This window comes from Ochotona curzoniae, unplaced genomic scaffold (genome assembly GCF_017591425.1).
Source record: "Ochotona curzoniae isolate NIBS_2020 unplaced genomic scaffold, NIBS_Ocur_1.0 scaffold_1037, whole genome shotgun sequence".
Taxonomy (NCBI): domain Eukaryota; kingdom Metazoa; phylum Chordata; class Mammalia; order Lagomorpha; family Ochotonidae; genus Ochotona; species Ochotona curzoniae.
In genome coordinates, this window is record NW_024467083.1 from 15,943,379 (window position 1) to 15,970,839 (window position 27,461).

The following is a 27,461-nucleotide window of genomic DNA, read 5'->3' on the forward strand; positions in this document are numbered from 1 at the left end:
AAAGCACAGTAAGAAAGAATGACAACATTACAACTTGGCTACAAAGTGTTAATTAATAACTAGTATTTGTTCTCCCAGAGGAAAATTATTAACATTATAGAATGAAATTAAATATCATAATCTTCTTCTAATCGTTATGAAAAAATTTAGCATCAATGCCTGTTTAATTATTTGGGGATCTTTAGCTGCTATAAATATTATTTGCATAGTCATAAATATTTTCTGCTTTGTCCATAGACAATCAGCTAAGGATCTGTTGCTTGTCAGACTTAAATTAAAATCTACTTAAGGCTGCCTGCTGGCCATAAAATAATTACTTAGACTCGCTGAAGCCTGAATCTGTTAGATTTAGCAGTTAGAAGTGTTCTTTGCTTTCACAAGTAGGGGAAAGTTGCTTTTTCTTATATAAATTTCATTACTGATACTGTTAAAGAGGATTAGGGCGGAGTTGAAGTAGTTGAAAATTTAATTAATTTAATCCCTTTAACAGGAATTGTTTTCGTATTGATAATTCTTTGTAACAACAGTATTACAGATCACACCAATGAGAAATATTTGCACTAAATATTTTAGCATATAATCTGTCCTCTAGCTTTCTCTTTGGGGAAAGGTAAGATTTTCACTTCCTTCCACTTGTTTTTTTTTTTTTTTCCTTTGAAGCTTAAAAGAAAAGGACCAAAATAAAATCTTTTTTTAAAAATCATTCCCTCTGCTAATTTTCTCTCAATGTCATTATCTCTCAGTAAATTACGTCAATGGCCATCAAATCATTAACCTCATAAGAGAGCGTGAGTGTAAAGAAATAAGAACAATCCAATTGATTTTTTTTTTTGTATCTACAGTCATTTGGTGTAGATTCTCATTTGAAATGATTTGTTTATCCACTGATTTCAATACATTGTTATGCTGCTGTAAATATCACTCAGAGTAGAGTCAGATGAAGGACGAAACTGCTATTCTTGCCCACCCCCTCTGATCACCTGCAGTGTGGATTGGGAATTGTTCTTAATCTACTCAAATGACACATTATCAGAGAGACCTTCTCTGACCTCCCCATATGAAATTACAACCACGATTCTCCTCCAAAGCCATTTCCCCTGAAAATTGGATTTATTTTTCTCCCTAATAATTACCATCATGTAACGTTATAAAGGCATGTTTTTGTTTAGTGTTTCTCCCCTGAGATGGAAAGCATCAAGGAAACCAAGGACTTGGATTTGTTTCCTGTTATATCCTGAGAAGCAGATGACTGCATTGGATGTATTAGAAGCAATAAATGTTGAATGCATGAAACTTTTCTCTGCTTGTTCAAGTGCCTAGAGCATCGCATCTGTGTGCAGCTACAAAACTGAATATAGACATAGACACTTATTCTGAGCTGGCTGTTCTGCTGAGTCCCATGAAAAGGAATGGATTGGAACAAAAGCAGAGATCAAGTGCTTTGTGTGGTTACGTCTTCATTGAACTAAAATTGAGTTGTGCTTCTACTCATTTATAGTTTTAAGAGGTACACGATGCAGAAAAGCTCAAAAGATTCCCTCCATGGACTACATCTGCAGACTAGTTAGGGGGATAACAAAGTAGTGAGTTCTAAACAGAAAAAAAAAGCCTCATGGTCAAACATGTTTTTGAAACTCGGCATTGCACAAAGTTTTTTTTTTTTTTAAGGCATTTTAGATGTGATTGTGTTCATTAGGATCTGAGAAAAGAAAATCTTAAATTTGATTGGCACAGAAGGAACCCCGTTGGCAAGGGAGGTGAACACCAAGGCAACATGAAGGGAGAATTCCCGGCCACAACTCTTTCTTATGTGACCTTGGGCATAATACATAGCAGCATTCTGTTCCTCTTTTTCCCTTCTATAAAATAGTAAGCAGAAGGATTGCCCAGGATAATACATACAAAATGTCCAATGTGTAAGAGCTAACTAAATGCTATATATTACCAATACCTTTTCTGGGATGTAGAAATAGACATCTTTCACAAGGATTAATTCAAACATTCTTTCTTAACCAGATTGTTAGTATTAGCCCATTCCACAGTGAGTCTGATATGTCTCCTCTGACATTTCTGGTGACCTTGACTCATCTGAAAAGATCTGTGCGAAGAAATGCTATTTTCACCACAACTGAAAGTAAATGTCTGATTCCCGTGTGCCCTGCCATGTTGATCCCCCTTGATCCCATGCCCTGACCTCAGATAAAGACACTCTTGTCAGGATGAAGGTGGCAGCACCCTAGTTCTTGGTTGTGCAGATTCCTAACCTGTGGACAGATTTTCAATTGGCCATATTTTTTCCAGTAAATTTCAGACGCAGATATTATTTGTGTAAATCTGACCCTTTCCAGTAAAATCCACATTTACATAGATTCTGAATTTATAAATCCTGACAGATTTCACAATATTTATAGCCCTTCGTAAAATGCTTTTCCAGGTTGCAGAGCTTTGCATTGGGTTCCCTGGTATGCTCAAGAGAGTTTAAATAATAACAAATTTGCTGATTTATTCCACCTGGAGCAGAAACTTATCCTTCTCCTACCTCAGGCCCGCTCCCTGGGTTCTTTGTGAAGGGGGCACCTATAAATAGTGCACAGACGCTGGGATCAGAAATAGGGAATTGAAACTGGAGAGAGAAGTACAGAAACATTTCCATTATCACTGATTTCTGCAGTATATTTTGTGATAGAAAGACTACATTCGCATGATTCTTACTTCATGTATTATAATTCCTCTATTCTACTGTTATTTTGTGCATCATTTACTGTGCCTAGTTTATAATTGACATCTTGTCACAGATATATGTTTAGAATAAAACATACATATGACTCAGTATTGTCCTCGGACTTGGGTATCCACTGAGGCTCTTATAATGTTCCTGCTAAGGAAAAAGAGGAACTGCTATTCCTGCACAGTTGACGCAGTTTGATTTCTTAAAATGAAAATAAAAATCTGAGAGCAGGCTGTTCACCATATAATGTAAGCTGAGAGTAGCCATTCAGTGTAGCACAGTGGTATAGCAACTTCCATCTGGCTTCTTGTTAGACTAGGTTGTGAGGGAAGAGGCTTTGTTAGCAGAACAATAATAACTAATGTCCCTGGAGAGGTGCTGTTGGGCCTGCAGGGAGAAACAAGCACATCAAGTGCCCACGAGCTGATATGTACCCTCTTACTTGAGTACCGTCCAAACTCTGCATCTACAGGCTCTGCATCTGAAGATTCAACTAATCAATCAAGAGAAATGCCCTCCCCACTCAAAAAAGAGAAAGCAAACCTGAATTTTCCCTGTGCTGAACACCGTGCTGAAACCACAGGAAGGAAGCTACATAAAACCTCTGACAATTCACATTTTCTTAGTCTCTCTCCAACACCCATGTGAGCGTTGTTTATCTCTTGTTGTTCAAGTAATATGTTGTTAGACCTCTTCATACTGAACACATACAGATTTTTTTATTATTTCTGTTCCCTAGACAATATGGTTTAACAGCTATTTACATGGTATGGATATTATAGGTAAGCTGGAAAATGACTTATATACACAAGAGGGTGCATATAGGATGCATGCAAGCACTATGCTGCATTTTATATAAAAAAAAATTGAATATCCAAAGACTTTTGCATCCCTAGGGAGTTCTGGAACTGATTTCCCATGGATGCACAGGGACAACTGTAGTGAGTTTTGTTGTCCTGATAACTTGGACCACAGTCCCAGCTCCAAGAATCTCCTGAGCAATCCTCTTATCTTCTACTAATAGGATGGCAGATGTTTGGCCCAGGCCCAGAGCCTGTCATGTACCACATTTTAATGATTTGTGGTGAACAAAGTAAATGTTTTAAAACCAGGCTTTATGAAGCAGGGACCCAGTTAAGTATGATGGATTTGAGGCAATGCCAAGAGAAGCTGAATCTTGTATGGGGACATTGTTTTCTAAACAGGACATGGGTATATACGGTTCATTGCTAATTCTAAATCTTTCCTTGAAAAATGACTTTGGAAAACACTGTGCTGCTGGGAGTGTCCTTGAGACAGGCAGGAACTTTCTGTGCTTTGCTATAGCATCATTTTAAGAAGAAGCAGGGAGCTGACCTGTTCAACAGTTGTTTGGTGTCTTTGTGTTTCTCTGACTGCGTTATGGATCTAACACATTTGAGACAAATAAGTGGTCGCATTTGGCAAAGTCCATGGAATGAAGTAAAAAGGGAAAATTACCATACTGCTTTAAAAAAATTATTTTTATTGGTAAGTCATATTTACAGAGAGAAGGAAATAGAGAATGAGAGGGATTTTCTATCCACTGGTTCACTCCCCAGTTACTTCAATGGCTGGAGCCGAGTTGATTCAAAGCCAGGAACCAGGAGACCCTACTGGGTCTCCCCTTTGGGTGCAGTGTCCCAAAGATTTGGGCAGTCCTCAACTGCTTATCCAGGCTACAAGCAGGGAGCTGGATGGGAGCAGGGACATGAAGCAGCACTTGTACGGGATCCCAATCCCTATGAATGCAAGACAAACACTTAGCAAGTAGGCTACCTTGACAGGCCCTGCTTTTATTATGTATGTATGTATTTATTTATTTATTTTCAAAAAGAAATTTCACAGAGGAGCGATAAAGAAAAATCATCCATATACTGGTTCACTCTTCAAATGATCACAATGGCCAGAGCCAACCCAATCCAAAGACTGGAGCCAGGAGCCCTAGGACTTGGCATCTTCTGCTACTTTCCCAGGCTGTGAGTGGATTGGAAGTGGAGTAGGCAGGACACAAACCAGCACTCAATGAGCCTTCTCAACAGCCCCAGAATACTGCTTTTAATGAAAGCTGTTAAAGAGGAAAATCCAGTCAGGGCAAATAAAAAATTATTACTGAAAATGAATTTTTTTTTCTCTCTTCAGGGTTTCTTGCTCAACAACAACAATATGGCAACATGTGTCGACCCGTGTTTTGACACCTTCTCTTTTATTCTTCTTCCACAGGGTAACCCCTACATGTGCAATAATGAATGTGATGCAAGCACCCCAGAGCTGGCACACCCCCCTGAGCTGATGTTTGATTTTGAAGGAAGACATCCCTCCACCTTTTGGCAGTCTGCTACTTGGAAGGAGTATCCCAAGCCTCTCCAGGTGAACATTACTCTGTCTTGGAGCAAAACCATTGAGCTCACAGACAACATAGTGATTACCTTTGAATCAGGTCGTCCAGACCAGATGATCCTGGAGAAATCCCTGGATTATGGACGAACATGGCAGCCCTATCAGTACTACGCTACAGACTGTTTGGATGCATTTCACATGGATCCCAAATCCGTGAAGGATTTGTCACAGCACACGGTCTTAGAAATCATTTGTACAGAAGAGTACTCCACGGGGTATTCCACAAATAGCAAAATAATCCACTTTGAAATCAAAGACAGGTTCGCATTTTTTGCTGGACCTCGGCTACGCAATATGGCTTCCCTCTATGGACAGCTGGATACAACCAAGAAACTCAGAGATTTCTTTACAGTCACAGACCTGAGAATAAGACTGTTGAGACCAGCCGTTGGCGAAATATTTGTGGATGAGCTCCACTTGGCACGCTACTTCTACGCAATCTCAGACATAAAGGTGCGCGGAAGGTAAGAGAACATCTGTCAACCTTGAATGGGAATAGGTAGATCTAAAGAAAACTTCAGTATGTTGGTCCACAGCTGGAAAGGAACATTTGTCAATTTCTGCTGCAGTATTTTCTCGGGAACACCAGTGTAGAAGTAGTTTCTGAAGGCATTTGAAACCTTTTGTACTCAGCAGTAATTTGTAATCCCAGGCTTGCTGTCATTGAACCTGGCAGGATTCTTTAGAATCTAAACAAAAGCCAAAAAGAAAAAAAAGTCTCATTTCAGACAAAAGAACTCCCTAGGTCAGGAGATGGTATAAGTCTTTAAGGTAATAAGCCAAGGGAGTAAAGCCAGTTGCTCTGCAAGGCTTTGAAAATATAATATACACCTTGCCTTTTTTTTTTAATGAAAGAAAGGGTCTCAATTTTTAACTACAGTATGTTTATATTTTGTTATGTTGCACACAGAACCTAGCAGAAGTAAGAAATTCTGATTCTTCAAATGTATTAAATAAAAAAAAGCAAAGCTTGCTGATAGGAAATGGATGAATTTCTTAAAGAAGGACATGTTCTACTTGTTAAATTTCTGGATATAGCTGTACTAAAGAGACATAACTTTTGCTATCTTCCTATTATGGATCAGTTACTGATGATGCAGTATGGTGACATTAATAATCACAGAGATATATTTGGTTTTGATTATATATCTAAAACAAGCCCAAATGAGCAAAGTTCAAGACTTCCGCAGGTGTATAATTGAAAAACTCTAATGAAGAGAGACAGGGTTGCCAACTTAGAGGTTTTTAAACAAATTGTTAAGTGTGGCATGGCATCAAAATAGCCAACCAAAGGCAGTAGCAGGAAAACTGAAGATAAAAGCAGAAAACTGGGTGAATGGGGAGGGGAGGAGGAAATGAAAAACAAATCAATGATTATACATTCCATGGGAGATTTAAATCAACATTGAAGAAGACAAAATATCTCATAGGTTTAATTAAGTAATCTCATTCAGAGAGCTAGCTCTAGATTCCCCAAATACAGCCTAGATCTTGGGAACTGGAAAAATAAACTGACTCTGCTTCTCAGAAGGTTGCTGGGGGCAGGTTTGGAGGGGTTTTAGCTGCTTCTTTCTTTGTCTTGCTCTCTGCCTCTCAAATTAAGTAAATAAATCTAAAAGTATTTGTGAACCTTCCACACTAGGGTAGGACCCACTGTTTTCTATAGCTGGCTTGTTGCAAATGTAGGATCCCTCCAGATTGACTTTTCTTTTATCCCTCATCGTGATTCTGTTCTCCAACTGCACTGCAGCTGTTCTGTGGAGTTTGGAGGAAGCTTCCTCCCTGCTCCCGGACTCACCTCCACTGTCTTTCTCTGATCACCAGTCAAGTACAAGCAGGTGAGAAGCAGCTGGGCTTAGCAAAAGGTCCAGTAGAGGTGAGCCCCTTCCATCATGTTCCACTCTGTCACCTCTACACTCCATCCAACTTCCTTAGGGCAAAACTGGCACTGGCATGTACTGCACTAAGCACCAGATGGCCGGAATATTTTTAGTCTTAGGGGAGGGACTAAAGAAGCAAGGCCTGATGGCTTGGGCATGTCTCCAGCTTTTAAGTTATATAAGGGAGATCTGCTCATCATGGAGGCACTGAAGGGAAATGTTGAGCTATTGCCTGGTTTGTGAGCTCTCTCAGCCTAGGCACTGGAATAATTATCTTATTCTTGAGAATTTTGCTACAAGTCATTGTCTAGATTATATTTCTCTTATCCAACAAACATCTACAGAAAGATCAGATGTTAATTGATGATCTTTATGAGACAGTTCTAAGTGTTCCTTTTTCAAGACTTACAGTCTTGAGTATAAATTTTCCAAATACAACTGAGGTCTTTGTTTCCTGCAGTGTTAACCCCTCCATTCTCTCCATCTTTCCATGCAGTGAATGCATCATTTTGCATGCCTTTACATGTTTATCTCTGATTGTGATAATGATGTCTTTCTACCTCCCCTTCCTCCCCGCACACACACAATCATGTGGGAATTGATGTGAGTTATTTTGGAAAAGTGAAATGGAGACTAGATGTAAATATCCAGAAATCAGTTACAGAAAATTTTTCACCTTAAAGATTAAAATATTGAAAATAGTAAAAATATTAAGTTGTGTAACAACAGTTGAATATCTTTGCTTAAATTGTCTAACAGTTAGTTTCTATTCTCTATTTCTTTATGCACATGTACATTTTCTATAGACCAGTGCTGTTTGGCATAAAAATGATTATCATCAGACTAGTGCAGCTTCTTTTTGGCATGTTATACATCTGATGGCTATTTTACTGGTGAGAAACTACAAAATCACCATGAAAAATGTGTTTCTTTTCTGCAACATACTTACTTTGCTTCCATTTATTCACCTCATTTTGTATTTGTTAAGATAATGGAGGGGGAAAAAAGGAAACACCGCTGTTGGCAATCTCAGCGACTCTGTAGTACTTACATTGTTCAATAGACCTAATAATCTTCTTGGACTAATTCTGACTTATGGATGTCCTGCTTCAGTAAATCAGGGTGATTTTCTCTTGTGAATAATAGGCGAGTGCGGTGTGCCAGTACCTTAATTAAAGAGCCGCTCTCTTAGTCTTGATCTCATTTTAATTTACAGGGTAATACTACAATAATATCACTAATGGAAGGTACATTAAAGGGCATCAAGTAGCATTAACTGTATTAAATTATGGTACTTGTGTTAATTAACTGCTGAAACAAGATGGTCCTAATGGCCAAAAAGGTCGTCTAATGCATAAATAAAATCTACCCAGATGAGAGGTGAGAGGAGAAATGAAGAGTAGATGTTTGTCCTGAACAGCTTTCTGTGCAGACAGGGGGGTAATTCAAAAGCTGTTAAATATAGATAATTTGCAAAATGTTTTCTGAGTTACACAGTTGGAATTTCTGATTTGGAAGTATTTTGCTTCTTTCTAAGCTTTCATAATTAAGCTAAGTGAAGAGTTGAACATGGGATTTGTCAGAGTCATAGATTTTACAGACTATAAACTCGATATTTCTTTGACATGCCCCTTTTCAACAATATAATGGGGTTTATTGTGACAAATTTTAAAACTGCATAGCAAGCGAATATTTGCTCATTTGCACATTTAATTTTAAGATATTTTGTCAGTAACATATCAAGTGACTGGTTTTGTGTATGAAATAACAGAAATTTCTTTCAATAGGAACTTTAAGACAGAATGATAACAATTTATCCCAATGGCCTAGAAACTCTAATTGCCCTTTCCATTACTTATGTTTTTAGGAAGGATCCCTAAAGCTAATCCTCAGTAATTTTCCATCCATAAAATGTGTTAGTTTCTTACTCTGTGTCACATTTCCTCAGGATTCTTCTCAGGTAGACGATGGTCCAAATATGAGTGTAGTTTCCCTGTATCCGCAGTTTTGCTTTTTGCAGTTTCACTCACCAATATTTGATTGTAGTTCAAAAAATATTAAATGGAAAAGCTCAAAGATCAGCAATTTATAAGTTTTAAATTGCTTTTCTTATAGGGCATTGTTATAACTGCTTTATTCGTGTCTAGTACTGTTGTTAATCATTTACTGTGTCTTATTTACAAATTAAAGTTTTACATAAGTATTTATGCAATGTATATAACAGAAAAAAAAATACCTTACTGTGGATTTCCATACTGTCCAAGAGTTTAACACATGTCCCTGAAATGTAGTGCTGTGTCCCCCATGGATGGAAAAGTAGGCATAAGAACAACTGGAGTATTTTCGCTTCTTCCACCTCTGGTGTTCACCTCTAAGAAAGAATTCCAGTAATTGTACCACAGAAGCTCCACTTCCACGGAGTTCCCAGTGCTCTCCTCACCTCTCTATTGCCCTAGCTAAGAACCACAGCCTCTCTGCCTGACTAATCACAGCATCCAGAAAGGGACAGGGACAGAGCCAAAGCCTTCTTTCCCCTCCAATCCTTCCTGAGTGAAAGGAATGAGAATGCCTGGAGTCCATCTCATTCCCGGAAGGAGCCAAGATTAAATGTGTGCACCTTTCCCCCTCACATGTTGCTGTCTTGGTATTTGTGTAATCTGAGCAAGGTGAAGGCAGCATTCGCTCTGGAAGCAAAACTTTCAAATAGCGAGCCCCATAATGCATTGTGTCAAGTAAGTAAAAGCATTTGAGGAAGTATAAAAGCATAGGCATTTTGTATATAGTTTTGCAAAATCACATAACATAGAAGTGATTTTTTCTAATTACAAAAGGTTTCTTATTTATTCTGCAAGTTCTATGAGTTTCCTAGTCACAACTCAAATGAGCTCACAAGACAATTTCAGCATGCTGACCCTAACCATGATCTGTTCTTCCCCAGTTAGTCCTTACTATCCGGGTCAGGCTTTTCTACTACATAACAGATTTGGCTTTTCTAACACCTGCTTTCTGTCTGTCAGCAGCGTGTGCTTGCCCTCTGCCCTAGGAAGTGGTCATCAGAGATGTGTAGGCAATCTTCTTTCCTTTCCTTTCCTTTCCTTTCCTTTCCTTTCCTTTCCTTTCCTTTCCTTTCCTTTCCTTTCCTTTCCTTTCCTTTCCTTTCCTTTCCTTTCCTTTCCTTTCCTTTCCTTTCCTTTCCTTTCCTTTCCTTTCCTTTCCTTTCCTTTCCTTTCCTTTCCTTTCCTTTCCTTTCCTTTCCTTTCCTTTCCTTTCCTTTCCTTTCCTTTCCTTTCCTTTCCTTTCCTTTCCTTTCCTTTCCTTTCCTTTCCTTTCCTTTCCTTTCCTTTCCTTTCCTTTCCTTTCTCCTTTCCTTTCCTTTCCTTTCCTTTCCTTTCCTTTCCTTTCCTTTCCTTTCCTTTCCTTTCCTTTCCTTTCCTTTCCTTTCCTTTCCTTTCCTTTCCTTTCCTCTCCTCTCCTCTCCTCTCCTCTCCTCTCCTCTCCTCTCCTCTCCTCTCCTCTCCTCTCCTCTCCTCTCCTCTCCTCTCCTTTCCTTTCCTTTCTTTTCCTTTCCTTTCCTTTTGATTTTGATACAATTTGGTTAGCAGTAGGTTCTGCCTTCCCTTCTCTCTCCCCTCTCTTCTGTTCTCCCCTCTAGGTTCATAATGTGTGTCCACCGTGAATTTTCCCAAGTCCATCATGCTTCTCCCAGCCATGTAGGAGAATAACTTTTCATTGCAGGTTAATTTTTGTATTCTGGGGCCCTAATGTAGGTACAATGAGGAATAGGCCTTTGTTGTTTATGGGTTGTACCAATAACTGTTATATGTGGACACTGACTATCTCAGGAGGCTATAAACAATCCACCTTTTATGGATGGCTAATTAATGAATTACATCACAAGTTCTTGTTACCTTAGCTACAAGGAACTACGAAGTAACATTGATTAACATAAAGTAAGATTCACACATGATACCTCTAGATTTGACATTGTATTATATTACATTAGAGCAAACTTGATATCTAGCCTTTTAGGATTGGTTCATTTCCCTTAGCATTATGGTCTCTAGTTTGGCCCATTTGGCCACAGTGTAATGCATTTCATTTTTTTTTTTCAATCGTCAAGTAGTATTCCATAGTGTAGATGAACCGCAGTTTCTTTATTCAGTCCTCTGTTGATGGGCATTTAGATTGCTTCCAAGTTTTTGCAATTGCCAATTGTGCTGCAATAAACATTGGAGTGCATGTTGCTTTGTCATATAACAGTCTTTCGGATATATTCATGGAAGTGGTATTGCTTGGTCATACGGTTGGTGAATTTTTAGTGTTCTCCATACTCACTTTCATAGTGGCTGCACTAGCCTGCATTCCCACCAGCAGTGGAGTAGGATTCTGTTTTCTCCACAACCTCATCAGCAGGTGTTTTTGGTATTTTTCTGGATATGGGCAATTCTTTCAAGCATTAGATGGAACCTCAGCATTGTCTTCACTTTCATTTCCCTTATTGCCAGAGAGCTTGAGCATTTTTTCATGTATTTGTTAGCCGTTCGAATTTGCTCCTTCAGGAGGGATCACAATCCCAGATCTCCACACATACTATAGGGCAATGGTGATTAAAACAGCCTGGTACAGTACAGAAACAAGGAGGTACATCAATACAGTAAAACAGAAAATCCAGAAGGGAACCCACGCATGCACAACTACTTAATCTTTGACAAGAAAACAGAAAACAATCCTGGAAAAAAAGAAGGTGTCTTCAATAGATATTGTTGGACAACTGGCTAATAGCATGTAGAACTCAGAAGCAAGACCCACACCTTTCACCATCCATTAATCTAAATGGATTAAAGATCTAAACTTACACCCAGAGATCATCAAACTTTTAGAAGAAAAAGTTGGACATAGTCTGCAAGACATAGGAGTGGGCAAAAACTTCCTAGAAAAAAACACCAAAAGCAAAAGAAGTCAAGAACAAAATAAACAAATGGGACTACATTAAGCTTAGAAGTTTCTGCACAGCAAAGAAAACAATCAACAAAATAAATAAGAAACCAATAGAATGAGAGAAGATCTTTGCACACTACACGGAAGACAAACGGCTAATTTCCAGAATATACAGAGAGCTCCAGAGCAACAATAACATCAAAACAAACAAACCAGTCAAGAAACGGGCACAGGAAACGGGCAGATTTTCTACAAGTTGAGAACAAAGAGGCGCATAGGCTCACACAGAAAAATAAAATGATGACAATATGGGCTAAGTGCTTTTTCTAGGTGAATGTTTATAGCATCATTGCCACAGAGAAAAGATGACCAGTTTAATCTGAGAAGAACAGAGAATGCTCTAATCAAAGTGTGACAAATACATGGTATCTTGCAAGATGAGCTTTTGTGTGCCGAGCAGCCAGGACAGAATGAATTAATTAAGCAGATAAGTTGCACACACAATAACATAGTGATCTGAGAGCTCTGAGCAATCAGGAATCAGTGAGATGGACAGTCCTGGGTATGCCCTCTCAAGTTTGCCCTACTGATGTCCAGAACCTCTGAGAAGCAGTAGGGGTTTCCTTCTTCTTGCTCTCAGTGTCTCCCTTGTCCGCATCCAAAGCACGGATTCTCATGTATCAACAAGTGCAGATGAGAAATATATTAAAGTGGTGGCAATCCTGGCTGTTCCGGTGTGGCTGCGAAGACTGGAAAGCTTAATTGTGCAGCAGACACTCAAACAGTAATCCCAAGACCTGATACACAGAGCCAGAAGACAGAATCAGATAATGTGCTGAGACTTCCTCACCAGGTCAATAGAACTTGGAGACCAATCAGATGCTGAGGAAAAACTGAAAAAAATTCTCAATCATCTGAAATGGACAATGGATCCACAAACTAATAGAACAAATAATTCCTGAAACAGAGACTTAGTCAATTCATTGTTTCATTTTGTTTTTTATTGTTTGACCACTTTAAGTAGCAGGAATCTAAATGAAATCTCTAGTAAAGTATTATAAGTATGATGTTTATTGCAGAGAAAATGATTTAAGTTAATTATACAAGTTTGAAAATTATTACTTTACACCTGCTAGTTGAAATTTGGGGGATTGATGACATTAATAAAGCATGGTGCTTTTCTCCGAATTGTTAAAAATGATTGTAGAATGTTTATAAAGCCTATGGAACAGTGCTATTTAAAGGGCAGTTCATATAGAAACAGAAAAAACATTTAAAGGAACAGGAAAACTGAAGAGAGCGAAATAATTTAACATAATTCTAATAATCTCTGTTAATATGTAAATAACAAATCTTTACATTTGCATAGCACTAAACATAAATTTGTTAGGTATTTTGTTTCCTTTAATTTGTACAGGACACTTGTGAGGCAGGTGGTCTTTAAACCCATTTTATAGTTGTAAAAACTGAGGACCTTAGAATGTCACATAGTAAAATAATAAATGTGCTACTGATGATTTCTCCAAATGTTGTACTTTCACAGCCACATCCCCATAAAGTGAGCTCAGAACATGCAGGACACTCAAACTATTCTTACAGGAGCCATGTTTGAATAGTACCAACAGATAAGTTCATCCCCCTGCTCTGCCCTACCTGAACAGTTCTGAAAGTTGCAACCTCCTAACTTCTGGTTCAGTATTTTATTAGGTTATATATTTGTCTGAACTCTACCTTTTTTATTTTTCTTATCTTTAAGCATGTTATAGCATTAGTTAATCATTTTTATATTAAAAACTAGGAGCTTTATTGCTGAAATAGGATTATAATGATTTTCAATTTTGGAGAAAAAGTAATAATCAGCTGAATTTTCTCAACATTTGTCTTTCTACTGCAATTCCACTTAAGTTTTAATATCTGCAATGGCTTTTAATTAATTAAGGAGAATTGTCAGAAATTCATTGATAACTCATGGACAGACTTGGAACTGACCAATTACCTCAGTTTATGTTAAGAAAATTGATTCTTCAAGTGAGGACGATCAGTTTTTCCTTTTATTTTGCTAATTGTTTTTATTGCAGAAACAGAAACTAAGCTCCCGTTTACTCATTGATTCTCCAGATGCCCTGTGACCAGACCCAGGAGCCAGAAATTTAGTCTAGGTCTTCCATGAGGGTATAGAAAAGCAGTACTGAGATGATGACCCTGCACCTGCAAGGGAGACATGGAAGAAGCTCCTGACTTCTGACTTTGGACCAGTTCAGCTCTGACCATTTTGGGACTAAATCAGCAGATAGAAGATGTTTCCCTCTCTGTCTCTCCTTCACTCTGTAAATCTGCCTTTCAAATAAAAAGAAACAAAATCTTTTTTTTTTGAAGATTCCAGTATTTAATCATGACCTACTGCCTCCCAAGATGCACATTAGCAGTAAGCTGAAATTAGAAGTGCGGCAGAAACTTTAACCCCAGTTAACTTTAACTTTAACTCCAATGTGGGGTGAAGATGTCTTAAGCACTGCATCAAACACTTGCCCCTGATTTCGCCTTTAGCTCCCACATATCACTCTAATTTTCTCTTCTGAAATTGTAGTAAATAAGTACAATGCCTCTTTCAAACAATAAAATTTCATAAATTTAGTCAATGATCTTATGCTCCAAATTTTTTTCTTCCAAGTCAAATGGATACTTAACAATTCTACCATCAAAAATTTAATTTGCTCTTCTTAAAAGAAGACCAACTCCAATAAGTAGAAATATTCAAATGAAAAACTTAGTAACCACATTTTAAAAAAGGAGAGAGAACACAAAGAATTGCTACTTAGTTGCAGTGGAAATACTTAGAATGAAGATTTATGGTGTGCTCCTATGTTAAGTAGGCAACTGAGTGCCACTCTGATTTGGAACACATTTTTCAAGTCCTTGAGAATTTCTTGAATTACAAACAGAATATATGTATAAAAGACCATTTTATTATGAGATTCATATCATTATAGAGAATGCATCTAATAATTCCTCTGCTTATCTTACAAATTCCATTAGCATTTGGAGATTACCCAATGTCCATTTATCCCTAATTTCCCAGGGCCATCAATATTATTTAACTAGCTGGTCAAGGAAAGATGTCTTCTTGTTAAGAAACATAAGGATATTTATACAAAATGTCACATAATTAAGAAGTACAGTAATTTCCTCTTTCTATTAAGTTAGCATTTACATAAGATGCAAGATACGAAATATATCTTCATGCCCCAATAATAGCATATGTTCAGGTTTTGTTTTTTCTACAACTGGAGGCATATGATTGGATGTTAGAAGATGGTAGCAATGGGTTTATTATTAGTATGGGAGGTTCTGAGGATCTGTGCTGTCAATTATTCAGTGGACTGTTTTCACTCACTGTCCATATATAAGAAAAATACATCTTGAGATCCATGCAAAGCTTTCTTCACAATCAACATTTGCTGTGGAGATTTTTGAGACTCATAATTTGCATGAATTTTGAAGAATTTTATTCTACATTTCCATGAAATTTTGAACTGCCATCGGCTGATATTTTAACTCAATAGTTCACTTTTAGAACTAAGTTTGTTGTTATAACTTGAAATCTCTGCACTTCTTTCAGAGTCGTGATTTCTGCTTGTGTCATCCTTGAATAGTTTGAGGAAAGCTCTCCTAAACAAGCTTAAACAACCAGTGTCAAAGTGGAAGAGGAAAATTTTTGAATTATTTATGTTGGCATATAAATTTGTTTCCAAATTCTACCAGAAAAACACTGAATGTCTGCGCGGACAGACTTGAAATATATAACATAGGTGCCTCACATGCGCATTTGTCTGAAGACCCCAATCAAAAATACTGTACAGTTACTACAGCTACTGTGTTGGCTCTACTTTGTGTGGGGTGCCCAAAATATTGTTCTAGAAAAATAAAAAGTACAAGAAGACAAACCGTTAGTTTCAAATCATTTCCTGTCTTACTTTAAAGGGAAACAACTGATTAGGGGTCAAAAGGAGTGGGTTCAGGTGGTAACTATGCTGACAACTCCCTGTGAGTTTAGAGAATGTCAATGTAGGCAATCTCCTCATCCACAAAACAGGAGTAGTATGCTACATTAATACTTTTGGAATTGCCCTTCATATAAACATCAATGATCAAATAATTTGGATGCTCACAGCATTCCTTCTAGGAGATTTCCAGGCATGTGAGTATCATAAAAGCTCTAGGTTACCCTAAAGTAAGGATATTTTTCCATTTAACTTAAGCCAGAGATTTCAATATTAACTTAAATTTCAATACCCCCTAAAAGAACCAATGACTTGTGAGTAGTGAGATTCCTTTAAGTTTCAGCATCATTGGATTCTTAATATAGTATATGGAAATAAATGAAAAGTGTGTGTGTGTGTGTGTGTGTGTGTGTGTTTAAACTATCTGTAGTGCTAAAAACAGATTGATTTTTCCACAAGGTGTAATTTTAACTGTCAAACTTCCTATATTGTTGCTGTCCTGAATGAAAAACAATGAGTAGAGTAAAGCTAACCTCGATAGAGAATATCTTTTTTAAATTGTTGCTCTTATTTTTTGAACCATGGGGAGTTCTGTCTATATACCTTTGTGAACTATAGAAAATTAAGTATTTATTGGAATAATTGTTTTGTTTTATTTTTAAGCTAGAGAAATTATGATGACAGAGTCAGCAAAGATGTGAAAAATGAGGTGCCATGTGGTACAATCTGGTGCATTTTAGAGATAGCAATGCTAAAGAATTTCTACTCCCCTTGTGTTTAAACTTCTCAAATCCCAATCACAGTAACAAACTAAAACCATAAAGATAAATAATAATAGTATTAACTAGTATACAGTTTTTTTTTTATTTGTTCTGGAGGATATCCTTGAAACCACAGTCCAATTTTAGAGTTCATTACACTTTGCTTTGCTTTTGACCCTTAAGACTTTTAATAAAAAACAAATTTGGATGTGGTGAAGTGAACCATTATATCAGCTGAGGGATATCACACTGTCTAGGAAAGGCATATTGCTGAGTTGACCACTTTTGTTCATTTGGTGCCAACAAAATATCTGTGAGGCAAAGCATTTGCAACATATTGGTGACATCCATGTTTAATAATACATCCTCCTGGTTTGCTGGGAACAGAGAACAGATGGGGGTTGTTTAGCCAAGAAACGATAGAATTGGATGGCTCTAAGAGGTCAGAAATTTAGCATACTTGGAGGAATCCACATCATGAACTCCTGCATTGTATCTGTATATGCAGTGTGCATGCCAAATAGAGTTGCTGTATTGCAAAATCATTTTTTTCAGAACCAAAAAAATCATAAGGAAAATAATTTCATCCATTTCCTTTTATGATGCAAAACAAGATTGCTAAATAAATTAGCTAAGTATATTACTCTTGCATAACTAGAATTTAGAATTGATAAATTTTTATTCACTGGTCTATCCCTAGTACCTGGAGCTGGGCCAGACATGGCCATGGAGCTCAATAAATGCCAAAGGAGTGAGTGAATGGTTATAGAATGCCATTCTGAGAATAATGTCAGACTCTGTTCTAATATCTATACTCTTCAGAAGTAACTTGTGGCCATCCTTGCATAGTTTTCATTCATGCCTTCCAGGGAACTGGAGCTAAGTTCATTGTTTATGGTTATGTTGCTTCATCAAACATAGCAGAATTTCAAAGCTTAAGGCTTCAATCAATTGTGCAAAGTTAAACAATAAATTTTATCAGGTCCAAATATGAGTAACATATGAAAACTGGAACAGTAAAAACCTCTGTTTCAAACCACATATATTTTCATTTGTTTTATGGGTTCTCCCAAGAGTAGAAATTATGATCCTTAATTCTTTTCCTGAGTGAGCAGATGTCTATGAAAAACTTACCTCTTCCACTTGCCATTACAGAATAATTACTAAAATCCCAATTATCATCATGGGTCCCGAAGTTGACTTCACATGAATCAATCAAGAAATTATAGTTTCTCAGTGACACATTTAAATGTTGATGGAGTCAGAATTGGAATTGAAAAGAGTTTGAGGTAAGAAGACATGGAAACAGGCAATTGTCACAGCCAGCTACAATGATTAGCCGACTCAGTCTTTTAGAAAATACAACTTTACATAAATAATTCAAGTTTATTATGTACTGTAAATCAGCAAAATAGGATTTTTAAATATTAGTACTATGAGATTCAGAAGGAGAGAGAGAAAAACCACATTGGATTAGTTCACAATGCTAAAATTGATGAAAGAAGTAAGCTTAACCAATGAATCAAAAATCTTATATATTAAAATCTACAAAACAGTAACACAAAGCACAAACAAACTGAAAAGTGTACTGTGGTTAGTTATTGGGAGGCTTACATTGCTAAAATGTCAATACTACCCAAAATGGCCTATAAAATCATGCAAGCTTTACCAAAATCTTAATGGTGTCTTTCAGAAAGAAAAAGAAAAACATTTCTTGAAAAATTTATATATCATTTTAAGGGAGTTCCAAGCAGCCATAATAATATTGAAGAAGAGTAAAATTAAAGGTCTAATTTTAAAATTTGAAACCTAATACAAAGCTACATAATCAAAGCAGTGTAGTCCTGGCTTAAAGTGAAGCATGTGAATCAAATGAATAGAATTAACTAAAGGAATAGAAGTAACTCCACCTGTGTATAATAAAATGGTTTTCAACAAAAATCCCAAGGACAGCCTTTCCAACAAATGGTTTGGTGAAAATGAGATATCGACATATAGGAAGAAAAAGAAACACATTTCATTTTTCCTTATACTATTTTTAAGAACTGGCTAAAATGAATCTAAGACTTAGTTGCAAGACCTAAAATTATGAAACTTTTACAATAAAACATAGGGGTAATTTTCATGATTTTGAATTTGGCAATAGTTTCTTGTATATGCAGTGTTGACAAAAGGAAAAAGAGGTGGTCTGAACTTTAACAGCATTAAAAAAGGTTTTATGCATCAAAGATAATTATCAATAAACTGAAAAAGCAACCTATGGAATAGGATAAACTATTTACAAATCATATATTTGCTAAGGAATTATTACCCAGAATATGCAAAGAACTCTTACAGCCCAGCAAAGGGCTTAAACACACATTTCTCCCTTCCAATAGTTAATAAACATATGAAAGGATGCTCAATATGATTAGTCATTAGAGACATAAAGACTAACACCTCAATATAATACCACTTTATACTAATTAGGGGAGAGAGGAAGAGAGAGTGAGAGAAGATAAAATATTGTTTGAGCTAGTTTGTAAAGAATTTGAAGCACTTGTGCCTTGTGCTAAGAAAAGGCACAGCTGCAATAAAAATAAGTGTGATGGTGTGGTGATAAATCCCCAAATTAGACATACACTTACTGTATAATTTGCCAATTCCATTTGTGGATGTACACACAAAGTAAATGAAACCAGAGACTTGAGCAGACGTTTTCACATCTGGTTCATAGTGACATGTTTCATAACAGTCAAAAAGAGAAAGCCAGCCATTATTCATTGATTGATGAGTGGAAAAAGCATGACATATACATAAAATGGAATTTTATAAATAAAACCATAGAAAGGTATTACACTAAGTGAAATAATCAAATTACAAAGGGTAAAAACTATTGGATTCCATTTTTGTGAGGCTCCTAATGTAGTCAATTTCACTGTGAAAGCAGAAAGCAGAATGGTAGTTGTAAGAGGCTGAGCAAGAGTTGTGTAATTGGTGCCCAGTTTTAGGAGGCAAAGAAGAAAAACTCATGAAATGTGTGTTGAAGATGGCTGTGGAACATTGTGCATGTGCTTAATGCCACAAAACTACACTTAGACACAATTAAAATAGCAAACTCTTCATTTGTGTATTTTAACAAAATTAAAAATAAATTAGCAGCATAAATATACTCTATTAATATTTAATGAGTACAGCATGGAAATTCAAAATGTACCAATGCATCTTTCCTCTACATGCTCATTTAGCATCACTCCACATGGTACACTTATTATGTTCACACCTTTATTATAGAGGCTATCATCAAGCAGGTTTCTGAGTTTGTAAGGTTCTTCAGATAAAGGATCTGGTTGGAAGAAAGAGGATTTTGAGAGACCATGAGGAATCAGATCCTAAATTGCATAGAAAGAAGTTGAGAAGCAGATTAACATAGAAGGGATTCTCATTTTAGAGGAGAGAAAATCCACATAGAGAAGGGAGCTTAAGATACAGATAACATCATAGGAGTGGAGGATCTTTATTATCAGTCTCAGTTTTGATTTCACACTGAGTTTTAATTTCATAAGCAGAGAATCCTCTGTAGGTATTTGTAAAGTGTTCTGTGTCAGGGAACACTGTGATTTTTCAAAATCTCTTAAAAGCTTGTGCTGCTACCTGTGTGTAAAGCAGCTTGGAAGAGGCACCTTACTGAGTTTTACAATAGCCTTCGTGAAACATAATGGCCATGGATGCAGAAAGCAAGAAGCAAATCTGAAAAACAGGCTTTAATGATGTAAGAATATAGGTTTGCTCTTAATATTTGCAAGGTTAGAGAAGGTATATAAGGAAAGGCATACACACAATATGAATTTTTTATAAATTGTAAATTGAACTGCATTGCTGACTGACTCATATCCCTAACCCAGATTCCTATATCAAACTTTCCAAAGTAAAGTAAAATGACCCATCATCTACCTTAGCCAGTCCTGCTGTGTGCCAGCCTAACTGTCCCACAGTACTGCCAGAGGGTGGTGGAAGCTCTTTGTCTCAGTTTCATAAGTAATGACTGGATCTGCCAGAACTTGAAATGACAAAGCAGAAAAGCCCTCAACTTCAACTCACTTATCCTTTAGATATTTCTAAACTCCTGCCAAATATACACATTTTTTTTTCTTAAAATGGTCAAGCATTCATATCATACTAACTTCCATGCACACAACAACTGTGAGCCCTGAGCCTGAGTTCAAAAATAATTACTTCATGACTCCAATAGTGATGAGGAGAAGACACTTGAAAGTGTCAAAACTTGAAAGTAAGGGGAGGGAAGAGTTCTACCTTTCTCTAGGACAGACTGAAGTACATGCTGCATATCCTGGGGAAAAGAGGCTACAGTGAGCGAATGAAAAATCTTCTTGCCTACTGCATTCAACAACCAGAGAATAGAGTTGGAACAATTATAGCAACTGAAATGCAGAGGGAAATATAGAAAGAAGAGAGCCAAAAAGGGAGGAACTCAGGCTGCTCTGTGTAATCCCTACTGAAGCTGCCGAATCATCAACACATGAAAATCTCCAGAACAAAGTTGAGAATTCAGCTGAAATTGTAGTGGCAGAGAGGGTAACTTGAATTTAGCTATGTTCCCAGCCAAAATCAGTGTTCTTCAAAATATAGAATCCAGTCTCTAAAAAGTACCATTTATAATGTACAGATACAATTTAAAATTAATCAATGTTTATAGAAAATAGGAAGATGGCCCACACTCTAGAAAAAGCAACAAATTCCATACTCCACACAATCCGTGTGTGGTAATCAAAACAGAAGAATTTTAAAGACGGTATTATAATTGTGCTGACAGGTGTAAGAAGATATTATTTTAATAAATGAAGATATGAAATATCTGTAGAGAAGCAGAACCTGTAAAGAATGAAGTGAATGAAATTTCTAATCTTGGGGCAAATGTATCTGAGTTCTCTCATATATTTCTACCAGATAAAATTAAGAGTAAATTGGGCCTGACAAGAGTCAGCAAATTTGAAGATAAGCAGGTGGAAAATATCTGCTATGGAGAACAGTGAGAAAGAAGGCAGAAAAAATGAACTAAACCTCAAAAATTGGGCTCATTATAACAAGAGGTCTAATAAATGTGCAACTAGAGTCCCAGAATAGGAAAACGGGCGGGGGGGCAACAAAAATATTTGACAGTGTTTATTCAAAGACATAAAAATGCATGAACTGAACCTAACCCATGGGAATATTACACATAATTTAATGAAATCTATAATGATGAGAAAATGTTGAAAGACACAGGAGAAAAACGACATGGTACATATATTTAAAAATTGTTCGAATGACCACTGAATTCTCAGCAGTAACAATTGAGATCAGATAGTGGAAAAGTATCAATTCAGAATTCCATGTCCAGTGGAAAAAAAAATTTATAAGTGAAGCCTTATTAAAGACTTTTTTAGACCAAAAAGAAATAAGAAACTCATTCCCACCGGACTGGGTTACCTAAAGAAACTATGATACATCTGTTATGTGGAATACTACTCAGCCATTAAAAAAAATGAAATTCTACCATTTGCAACAAAATGGTCTCAACTAGAGGCCATTATGCTCAGTGAAATAAGCCAATCCCTAAAGGCCAGATATTATATGTTTTCTATGATATATGGCAACTTTCATGCAAAATGCAAGCACAGTAGAGGTAAACATGCATGTACATGTAGTCATCTAGAGGAACTGTAATAACAATCATCATGTCAAAAAGTACAGATACATTGAAGTGGGCGTGTTTTCTCCCAAATGAAAGATGGGACTCCCAATGAAACTGTTAAATATATCTTGACAATAGGATGCTGGACTTTCTCCATTGTCTATACCAACAATATCATGACACACTTAAATAGTACAATGATGGACTTACGACCGTTTTTGAAGGACTATTTTCTGTGAAAATCTAGGGGAAATCAGTGGGAGGAGGGGAATTTGAGGGGGGCAGTCAGACAATCCCTAATCTATGACACTATATCATAAAATAATTTTTAAAAATAAGAAAGTTGGGGGCATAAATAAGGAATTATATCAAACTGAAATTTTTGAATTTCAAAAAGTGATGAAAAACACTAGGAAGTGAACATGCATGGGAAATTTAAAAGATTATTTTTACTTTTTCTTTCTTTAAAATATATATCACTATTAAAACATTAAATCACTTGTGACTACTCATGAAAGACATCCATTGCAAAACTAGAGGGGAAATCAATGAGGTTGGGGAGGGAACTTGGGGAAGGGCACAGGCAAACCCATAGTCTATGGAACTATATCATAAAAATTAAGTATTTTTAAATGTAAAAAATTAATATATTGTGATACTAGTTTAATAATATGACAGATACCACAAAAGGCATGAGAAGAGAGAGTTCATAGAGCTTATTTAAAGTCCCAGGTTCTTTTATTAAATATTTATTGAACAGAAATAGAGAAGAAACAGAGAAAAGGGGCCACATCTTCCATCTGTTGGCTCGCTCTCCAAATACTTGCAAAAGTCAAGCAGAGCTGGACCTGTCCCAGGCTGAGAGCTAGAGTTTCCTTTGGATCTCCCACTAGAATACAGGGGTTCAACCAAGCATGTGTGCATCCTCTGCTGCTCTCCCAGGCTTTTGTAGTGATCTGGATCGGAAAGAAAGCAGCCAGAATAGGAACCAGCACCCATGTGGAAGGCCAGTGTCACAGAGGGAGGTAGGAGTGGAGGATTAGCATGCTATGCCATTAGCTGGCACTGGTCTCAAATTCTTACACTCACCATAAATGGCACAAATACACATATAAAATATAAAAGATATTTTAAAAATACATAAAAATGTATTAAAACATATAAAATCCCTTGAAAGCTAACTCTCTTTCACACATGCACATACATTAAAAGCCAATATAAAAATCAATATGGGAATCTTATAAATTATATCATCATCCCTAAGCTATACCACTCACATGACTGCAGCCCATGGAAGGGAGAAAATACAGTTATCTAAAGGACCTACTCCTGAGATATCTTGTGGTGATTTAAGATGGCCAATATGTTTTTTTTAAATGCAAAACAAATAGAAAGCAGAGGTTTAATTTTCTTTCTCCCTCTTAAGCTCTCTGCCCTGCCCACCCTGGAGAGATTTGGAAGAGTGTGGGTATCCAGGGTTTGAGGTTTAGTTTCTCTCTCAAGTTTCCCCACACCATCGTTCAAACTGTGGCCAAAATTACAAAGCAATTTTCTTTTAGAGAACATAAAGGAAGGCCCCAAAAAAACCTGTTTGAATGTTTTTGATGTATGGGACCTCTAAATCAGGTTGAACCGGTTACGGAGGCACAAGGATAGCAGTGGTGAAGGATAAAAGAGACAGATGTGAGTGTCCAAAAATTTAGACAATTTTTCATTCTAAGATATCACAGGAGTGTTGTATTAGACATAATGATAGAAATAGGGAGAGGTAACCATACGAGACTATAATGAGTTCATATTTTTTCTAAAATGCAGATGGGTGATTTAGAGAGTTTTAGAGAGGAAGAAAGGAAGAAAGGAGGGAGGGAGGCAGAAAAAAGGAGGAAGAAAAAGAAGGTGTAGAGAAAGTGAGAGAAGAAAGGCAGGAATGGGAGAAAGAAATCAAGAGAGGGAAAAATGATAGGATAGAAGGAGGGAAGAACAGAGGCAGGAAGAGAGAGAGGGAAGGAAAAAGGGAGGAAAGTAGGAGAAATGTGGAAGTAGCCTACTTAATTCAAAGCACATGACCTCCAGCTCCACAGGGCATCTCCAGTGGCTTTTTGTTCTTCCAGTTCTGTTCACTTCTCCAGGCACTTGAATTTGGCAAGTGGACAGGTCATAGCTTATTATGTAATGGCTTTTCTATATTTTGGGGTGACTCATTCAGAAGTAAAGAAGCATGTTAAAAAGTATGTGGTGTTACTATAAAGAAAACAATACTAATAACTTGTTTTAAAGTATTTATTTATTTTTATTGGAAAGTCAGATATACAGAGAGTAGGAGAGACAGAGAGGAAGATCTTCCATCCACTGACTCACTCCCCCAGTGGCCATGCCACCAGAGCTGAGCTGACCCCAATCCAGAAGCCCAGAGCCTCTTCTGGGTCTCCCATGCGGGTACAGGGTCCCAAGGCTTTGGGCTATCCTCTACTGCTTTTCCAGGCCACAAGTAGGGAGCTGGATGGGAAGCAGGGCTGCTGGGTTCAGAGTTGGTGCCCACATGGGATGCTGGCACTTGCAAGGCGATGGCTTTAGCTGCTAGGCCACAACGCCAGGCTCAATAATAATTTTATTACATGCACTCAAGTGTAAAACACAAAAGATCCCATAATGTGTAACAAACAGGAAAAACTGGGGTCAGAAAACTGAGGACTATGCTGTAAATTAAAAAGGACAGAGGTCCATTTTAGAAACAACAGTTTATTTTATTAAACTTAATATTATGCCCATATTTTTGCCATTTTAGGAATTATTTATGATCAGGAATTAAGGAATGAAAGAAGAAATGATTCCATGTAGTTAACTTCAAACTATCTTAATTTTGCAAGAACGTGACAATTGGCAGGACTACAAAGGAGAAGAAAATGTTTAACTGAAAACCAGATCAATGATTCTAATCACAAAATTCTAACAATAGAAGAAATAATATACACCTACTTCACTTTAAGAATTCTGAAAAATGGAAAAAACACAATGAAACAAATGCAAACACTTCAGTGTTTAGTGCCTAGTAGTCTCTGGCAGTGTGCCAGTGTCTGAAGATACAACATGAAAAACCACCGTCCCTGTCCTCAAGTTGCTACCATCTGGATGCGTTGACAGACACTCGGATAAAAAATGATAAAGCAACGTGGTCTGTGCCACGATGAGGATTTGTAAGGTTGCTGTGGCAACAACAGGGAGGAGAAAGAGCAGCAGTCAGGCCTTTGGAATGTGAGAAGCTTTCTGGAGGACATACTAATTTTTCTCATTTTCATCAAGGTTATCTCTAAGCAGTTCTTACCATCTGGTAGGGCCATATGAAATCGTTGTTATTAATCGTTTGAAATGGTAGAATATTATCTAATGGTGGGAAGTAATGCATCATTTTAGTACCAGATCTATACATGCACTTAGACACGTTTCCAGTATCCTTTCCCTAACAATGGTATATACAGAGAATAGATTCACAGTGGAATTGGTTTCAGACACATACAAATAATGAGTAAAGCGTGGATTTGCCAGACTGCATGTTGTTTAATCAGGCTGAATGACAGGCTCAATTTTCAATACAAAGTTAATCCTGTTTTCATTAAATATAAATGTTATTTATGGAAAACAAGAGTTCTGCAGAAGCAAGGAATATGTCAGGGTTATACATTTTGTATTTGTTTAGCATTGATGAGTTTAAACTAAGAGGCTTCTTCACAATTTGATTATTTGATCCTTTCCTTGATATTGATTATTCTATTAGATTTTTGCCATTAACAGCAGCATATGTAAAGATCCCAGTATTATTTTACTATGAAAACAAGGAGCCAGTGGAAATTACATGCCATAGCTGAATTTTTTATATATACTGAAATAAATAAGTAGTAATTTGCCACATATATTTCTTAACCAACCCTAATTCACATGGAGAATCAGCCTACAGTAGATTTAAGTCAATATGTGCATTCAAATCCCGAAAAACAGGAATGGTAGCAGCAATTGAATAGTATGACTTTGACAGAAGCTTTGATTTCCTTTTGATATTTTTTTTATGAATCTCACAACAAAATGGCCTAATCAACCTATATGATATTTTCCCTTTACTAACTCCAGTTTCCTAAACTGATGGACTGAATTTATATTTATACTAATATATAATTCATGCCCTATTTTACCTTCTATAATGGCACTTAACTGTCTTCATTGTTTCCTTCCCCCTTTAAAGACCTCGGCAAGCTAAATTTATCATTACCATATTTCTAGAAAATTTACATTGGTGTAGATTCTCATGAAAATTAAAACTGGGAATTAAACAAGGAAGAGCAAGCACAGTGTTTTGGGGTTGGCTCCCGACCCCTGGGTACATGCAGCTCTATTATAGCCCATCTCCTCTGGGTCGCAGATGTGCATTTATTCTTACTGAGGATAGATGGCCTACTTTGACATTTTGCGTGGACAGGTCTCAAGAATGAAAATCAGACTTATAAAAGATTCATTGGTTCATCTACAGTCCTGGCATTGTCACCTTGACACACAGTGACAGTACCGTAATGTCTGTTGACCCTGTTGGTCCGTACAAAAGAGAAAATATCTCAGGATCATCTAAAAGTGAAAAGAGTTGGAACTTCTTTTCCTAACAATGCAGTAACTAATGCAATTTTTAGTTCTGTGTCTTTTTGGCTTCAGGAAAGCTGTCTTTCAAAGGCAGCAGAACCCCAGCGTCCTAAGCTGTTTGGAGGTCACCACCTGAGAAGGCTCTTACAGTTTAGAACTAAATCCATGAGTTAAAAAGGAATTGTATTGAGGTTTACAGAGATGAAAAAAAATATACAATGTGAGCATGTTAAAACGGACAATTTACTGAGGGAGAAATGATGAAACAGGAGTTAGGCATTAATAAAAATGACATTAAAAACCCAATTAAAATTAGCCATTCTTTGTAAATCACTCTTTGATTAGAAGTCTTATTTCATATCCAATTTTTATTGATTATGTTCTATCCAAAAAGTAAAATGAACTTCTTAAAGTAAATATTTTGGAAAGTTTGTTAGT

At 36.8% G+C, this 27,461-nt stretch overlaps 1 protein-coding gene across 7 annotated transcripts in view; it reads left to right on the forward strand.

The window, feature by feature from the left end:
* Positions 1-27,461, forward strand: part of NTNG1 (netrin G1) — a 340,027-nt gene that overhangs the window by 177,573 nt on the left and 134,993 nt on the right. For all 7 annotated transcript variants that reach the window (XM_040998490.1, XM_040998491.1, XM_040998485.1 and 4 more), the window contains exon 2: positions 4,970-5,610. In XM_040998490.1, coding sequence (XP_040854424.1) covers positions 4,970-5,610 — 641 coding nt within the window. The remainder of the gene's footprint in view (positions 1-4,969; positions 5,611-27,461) is intronic.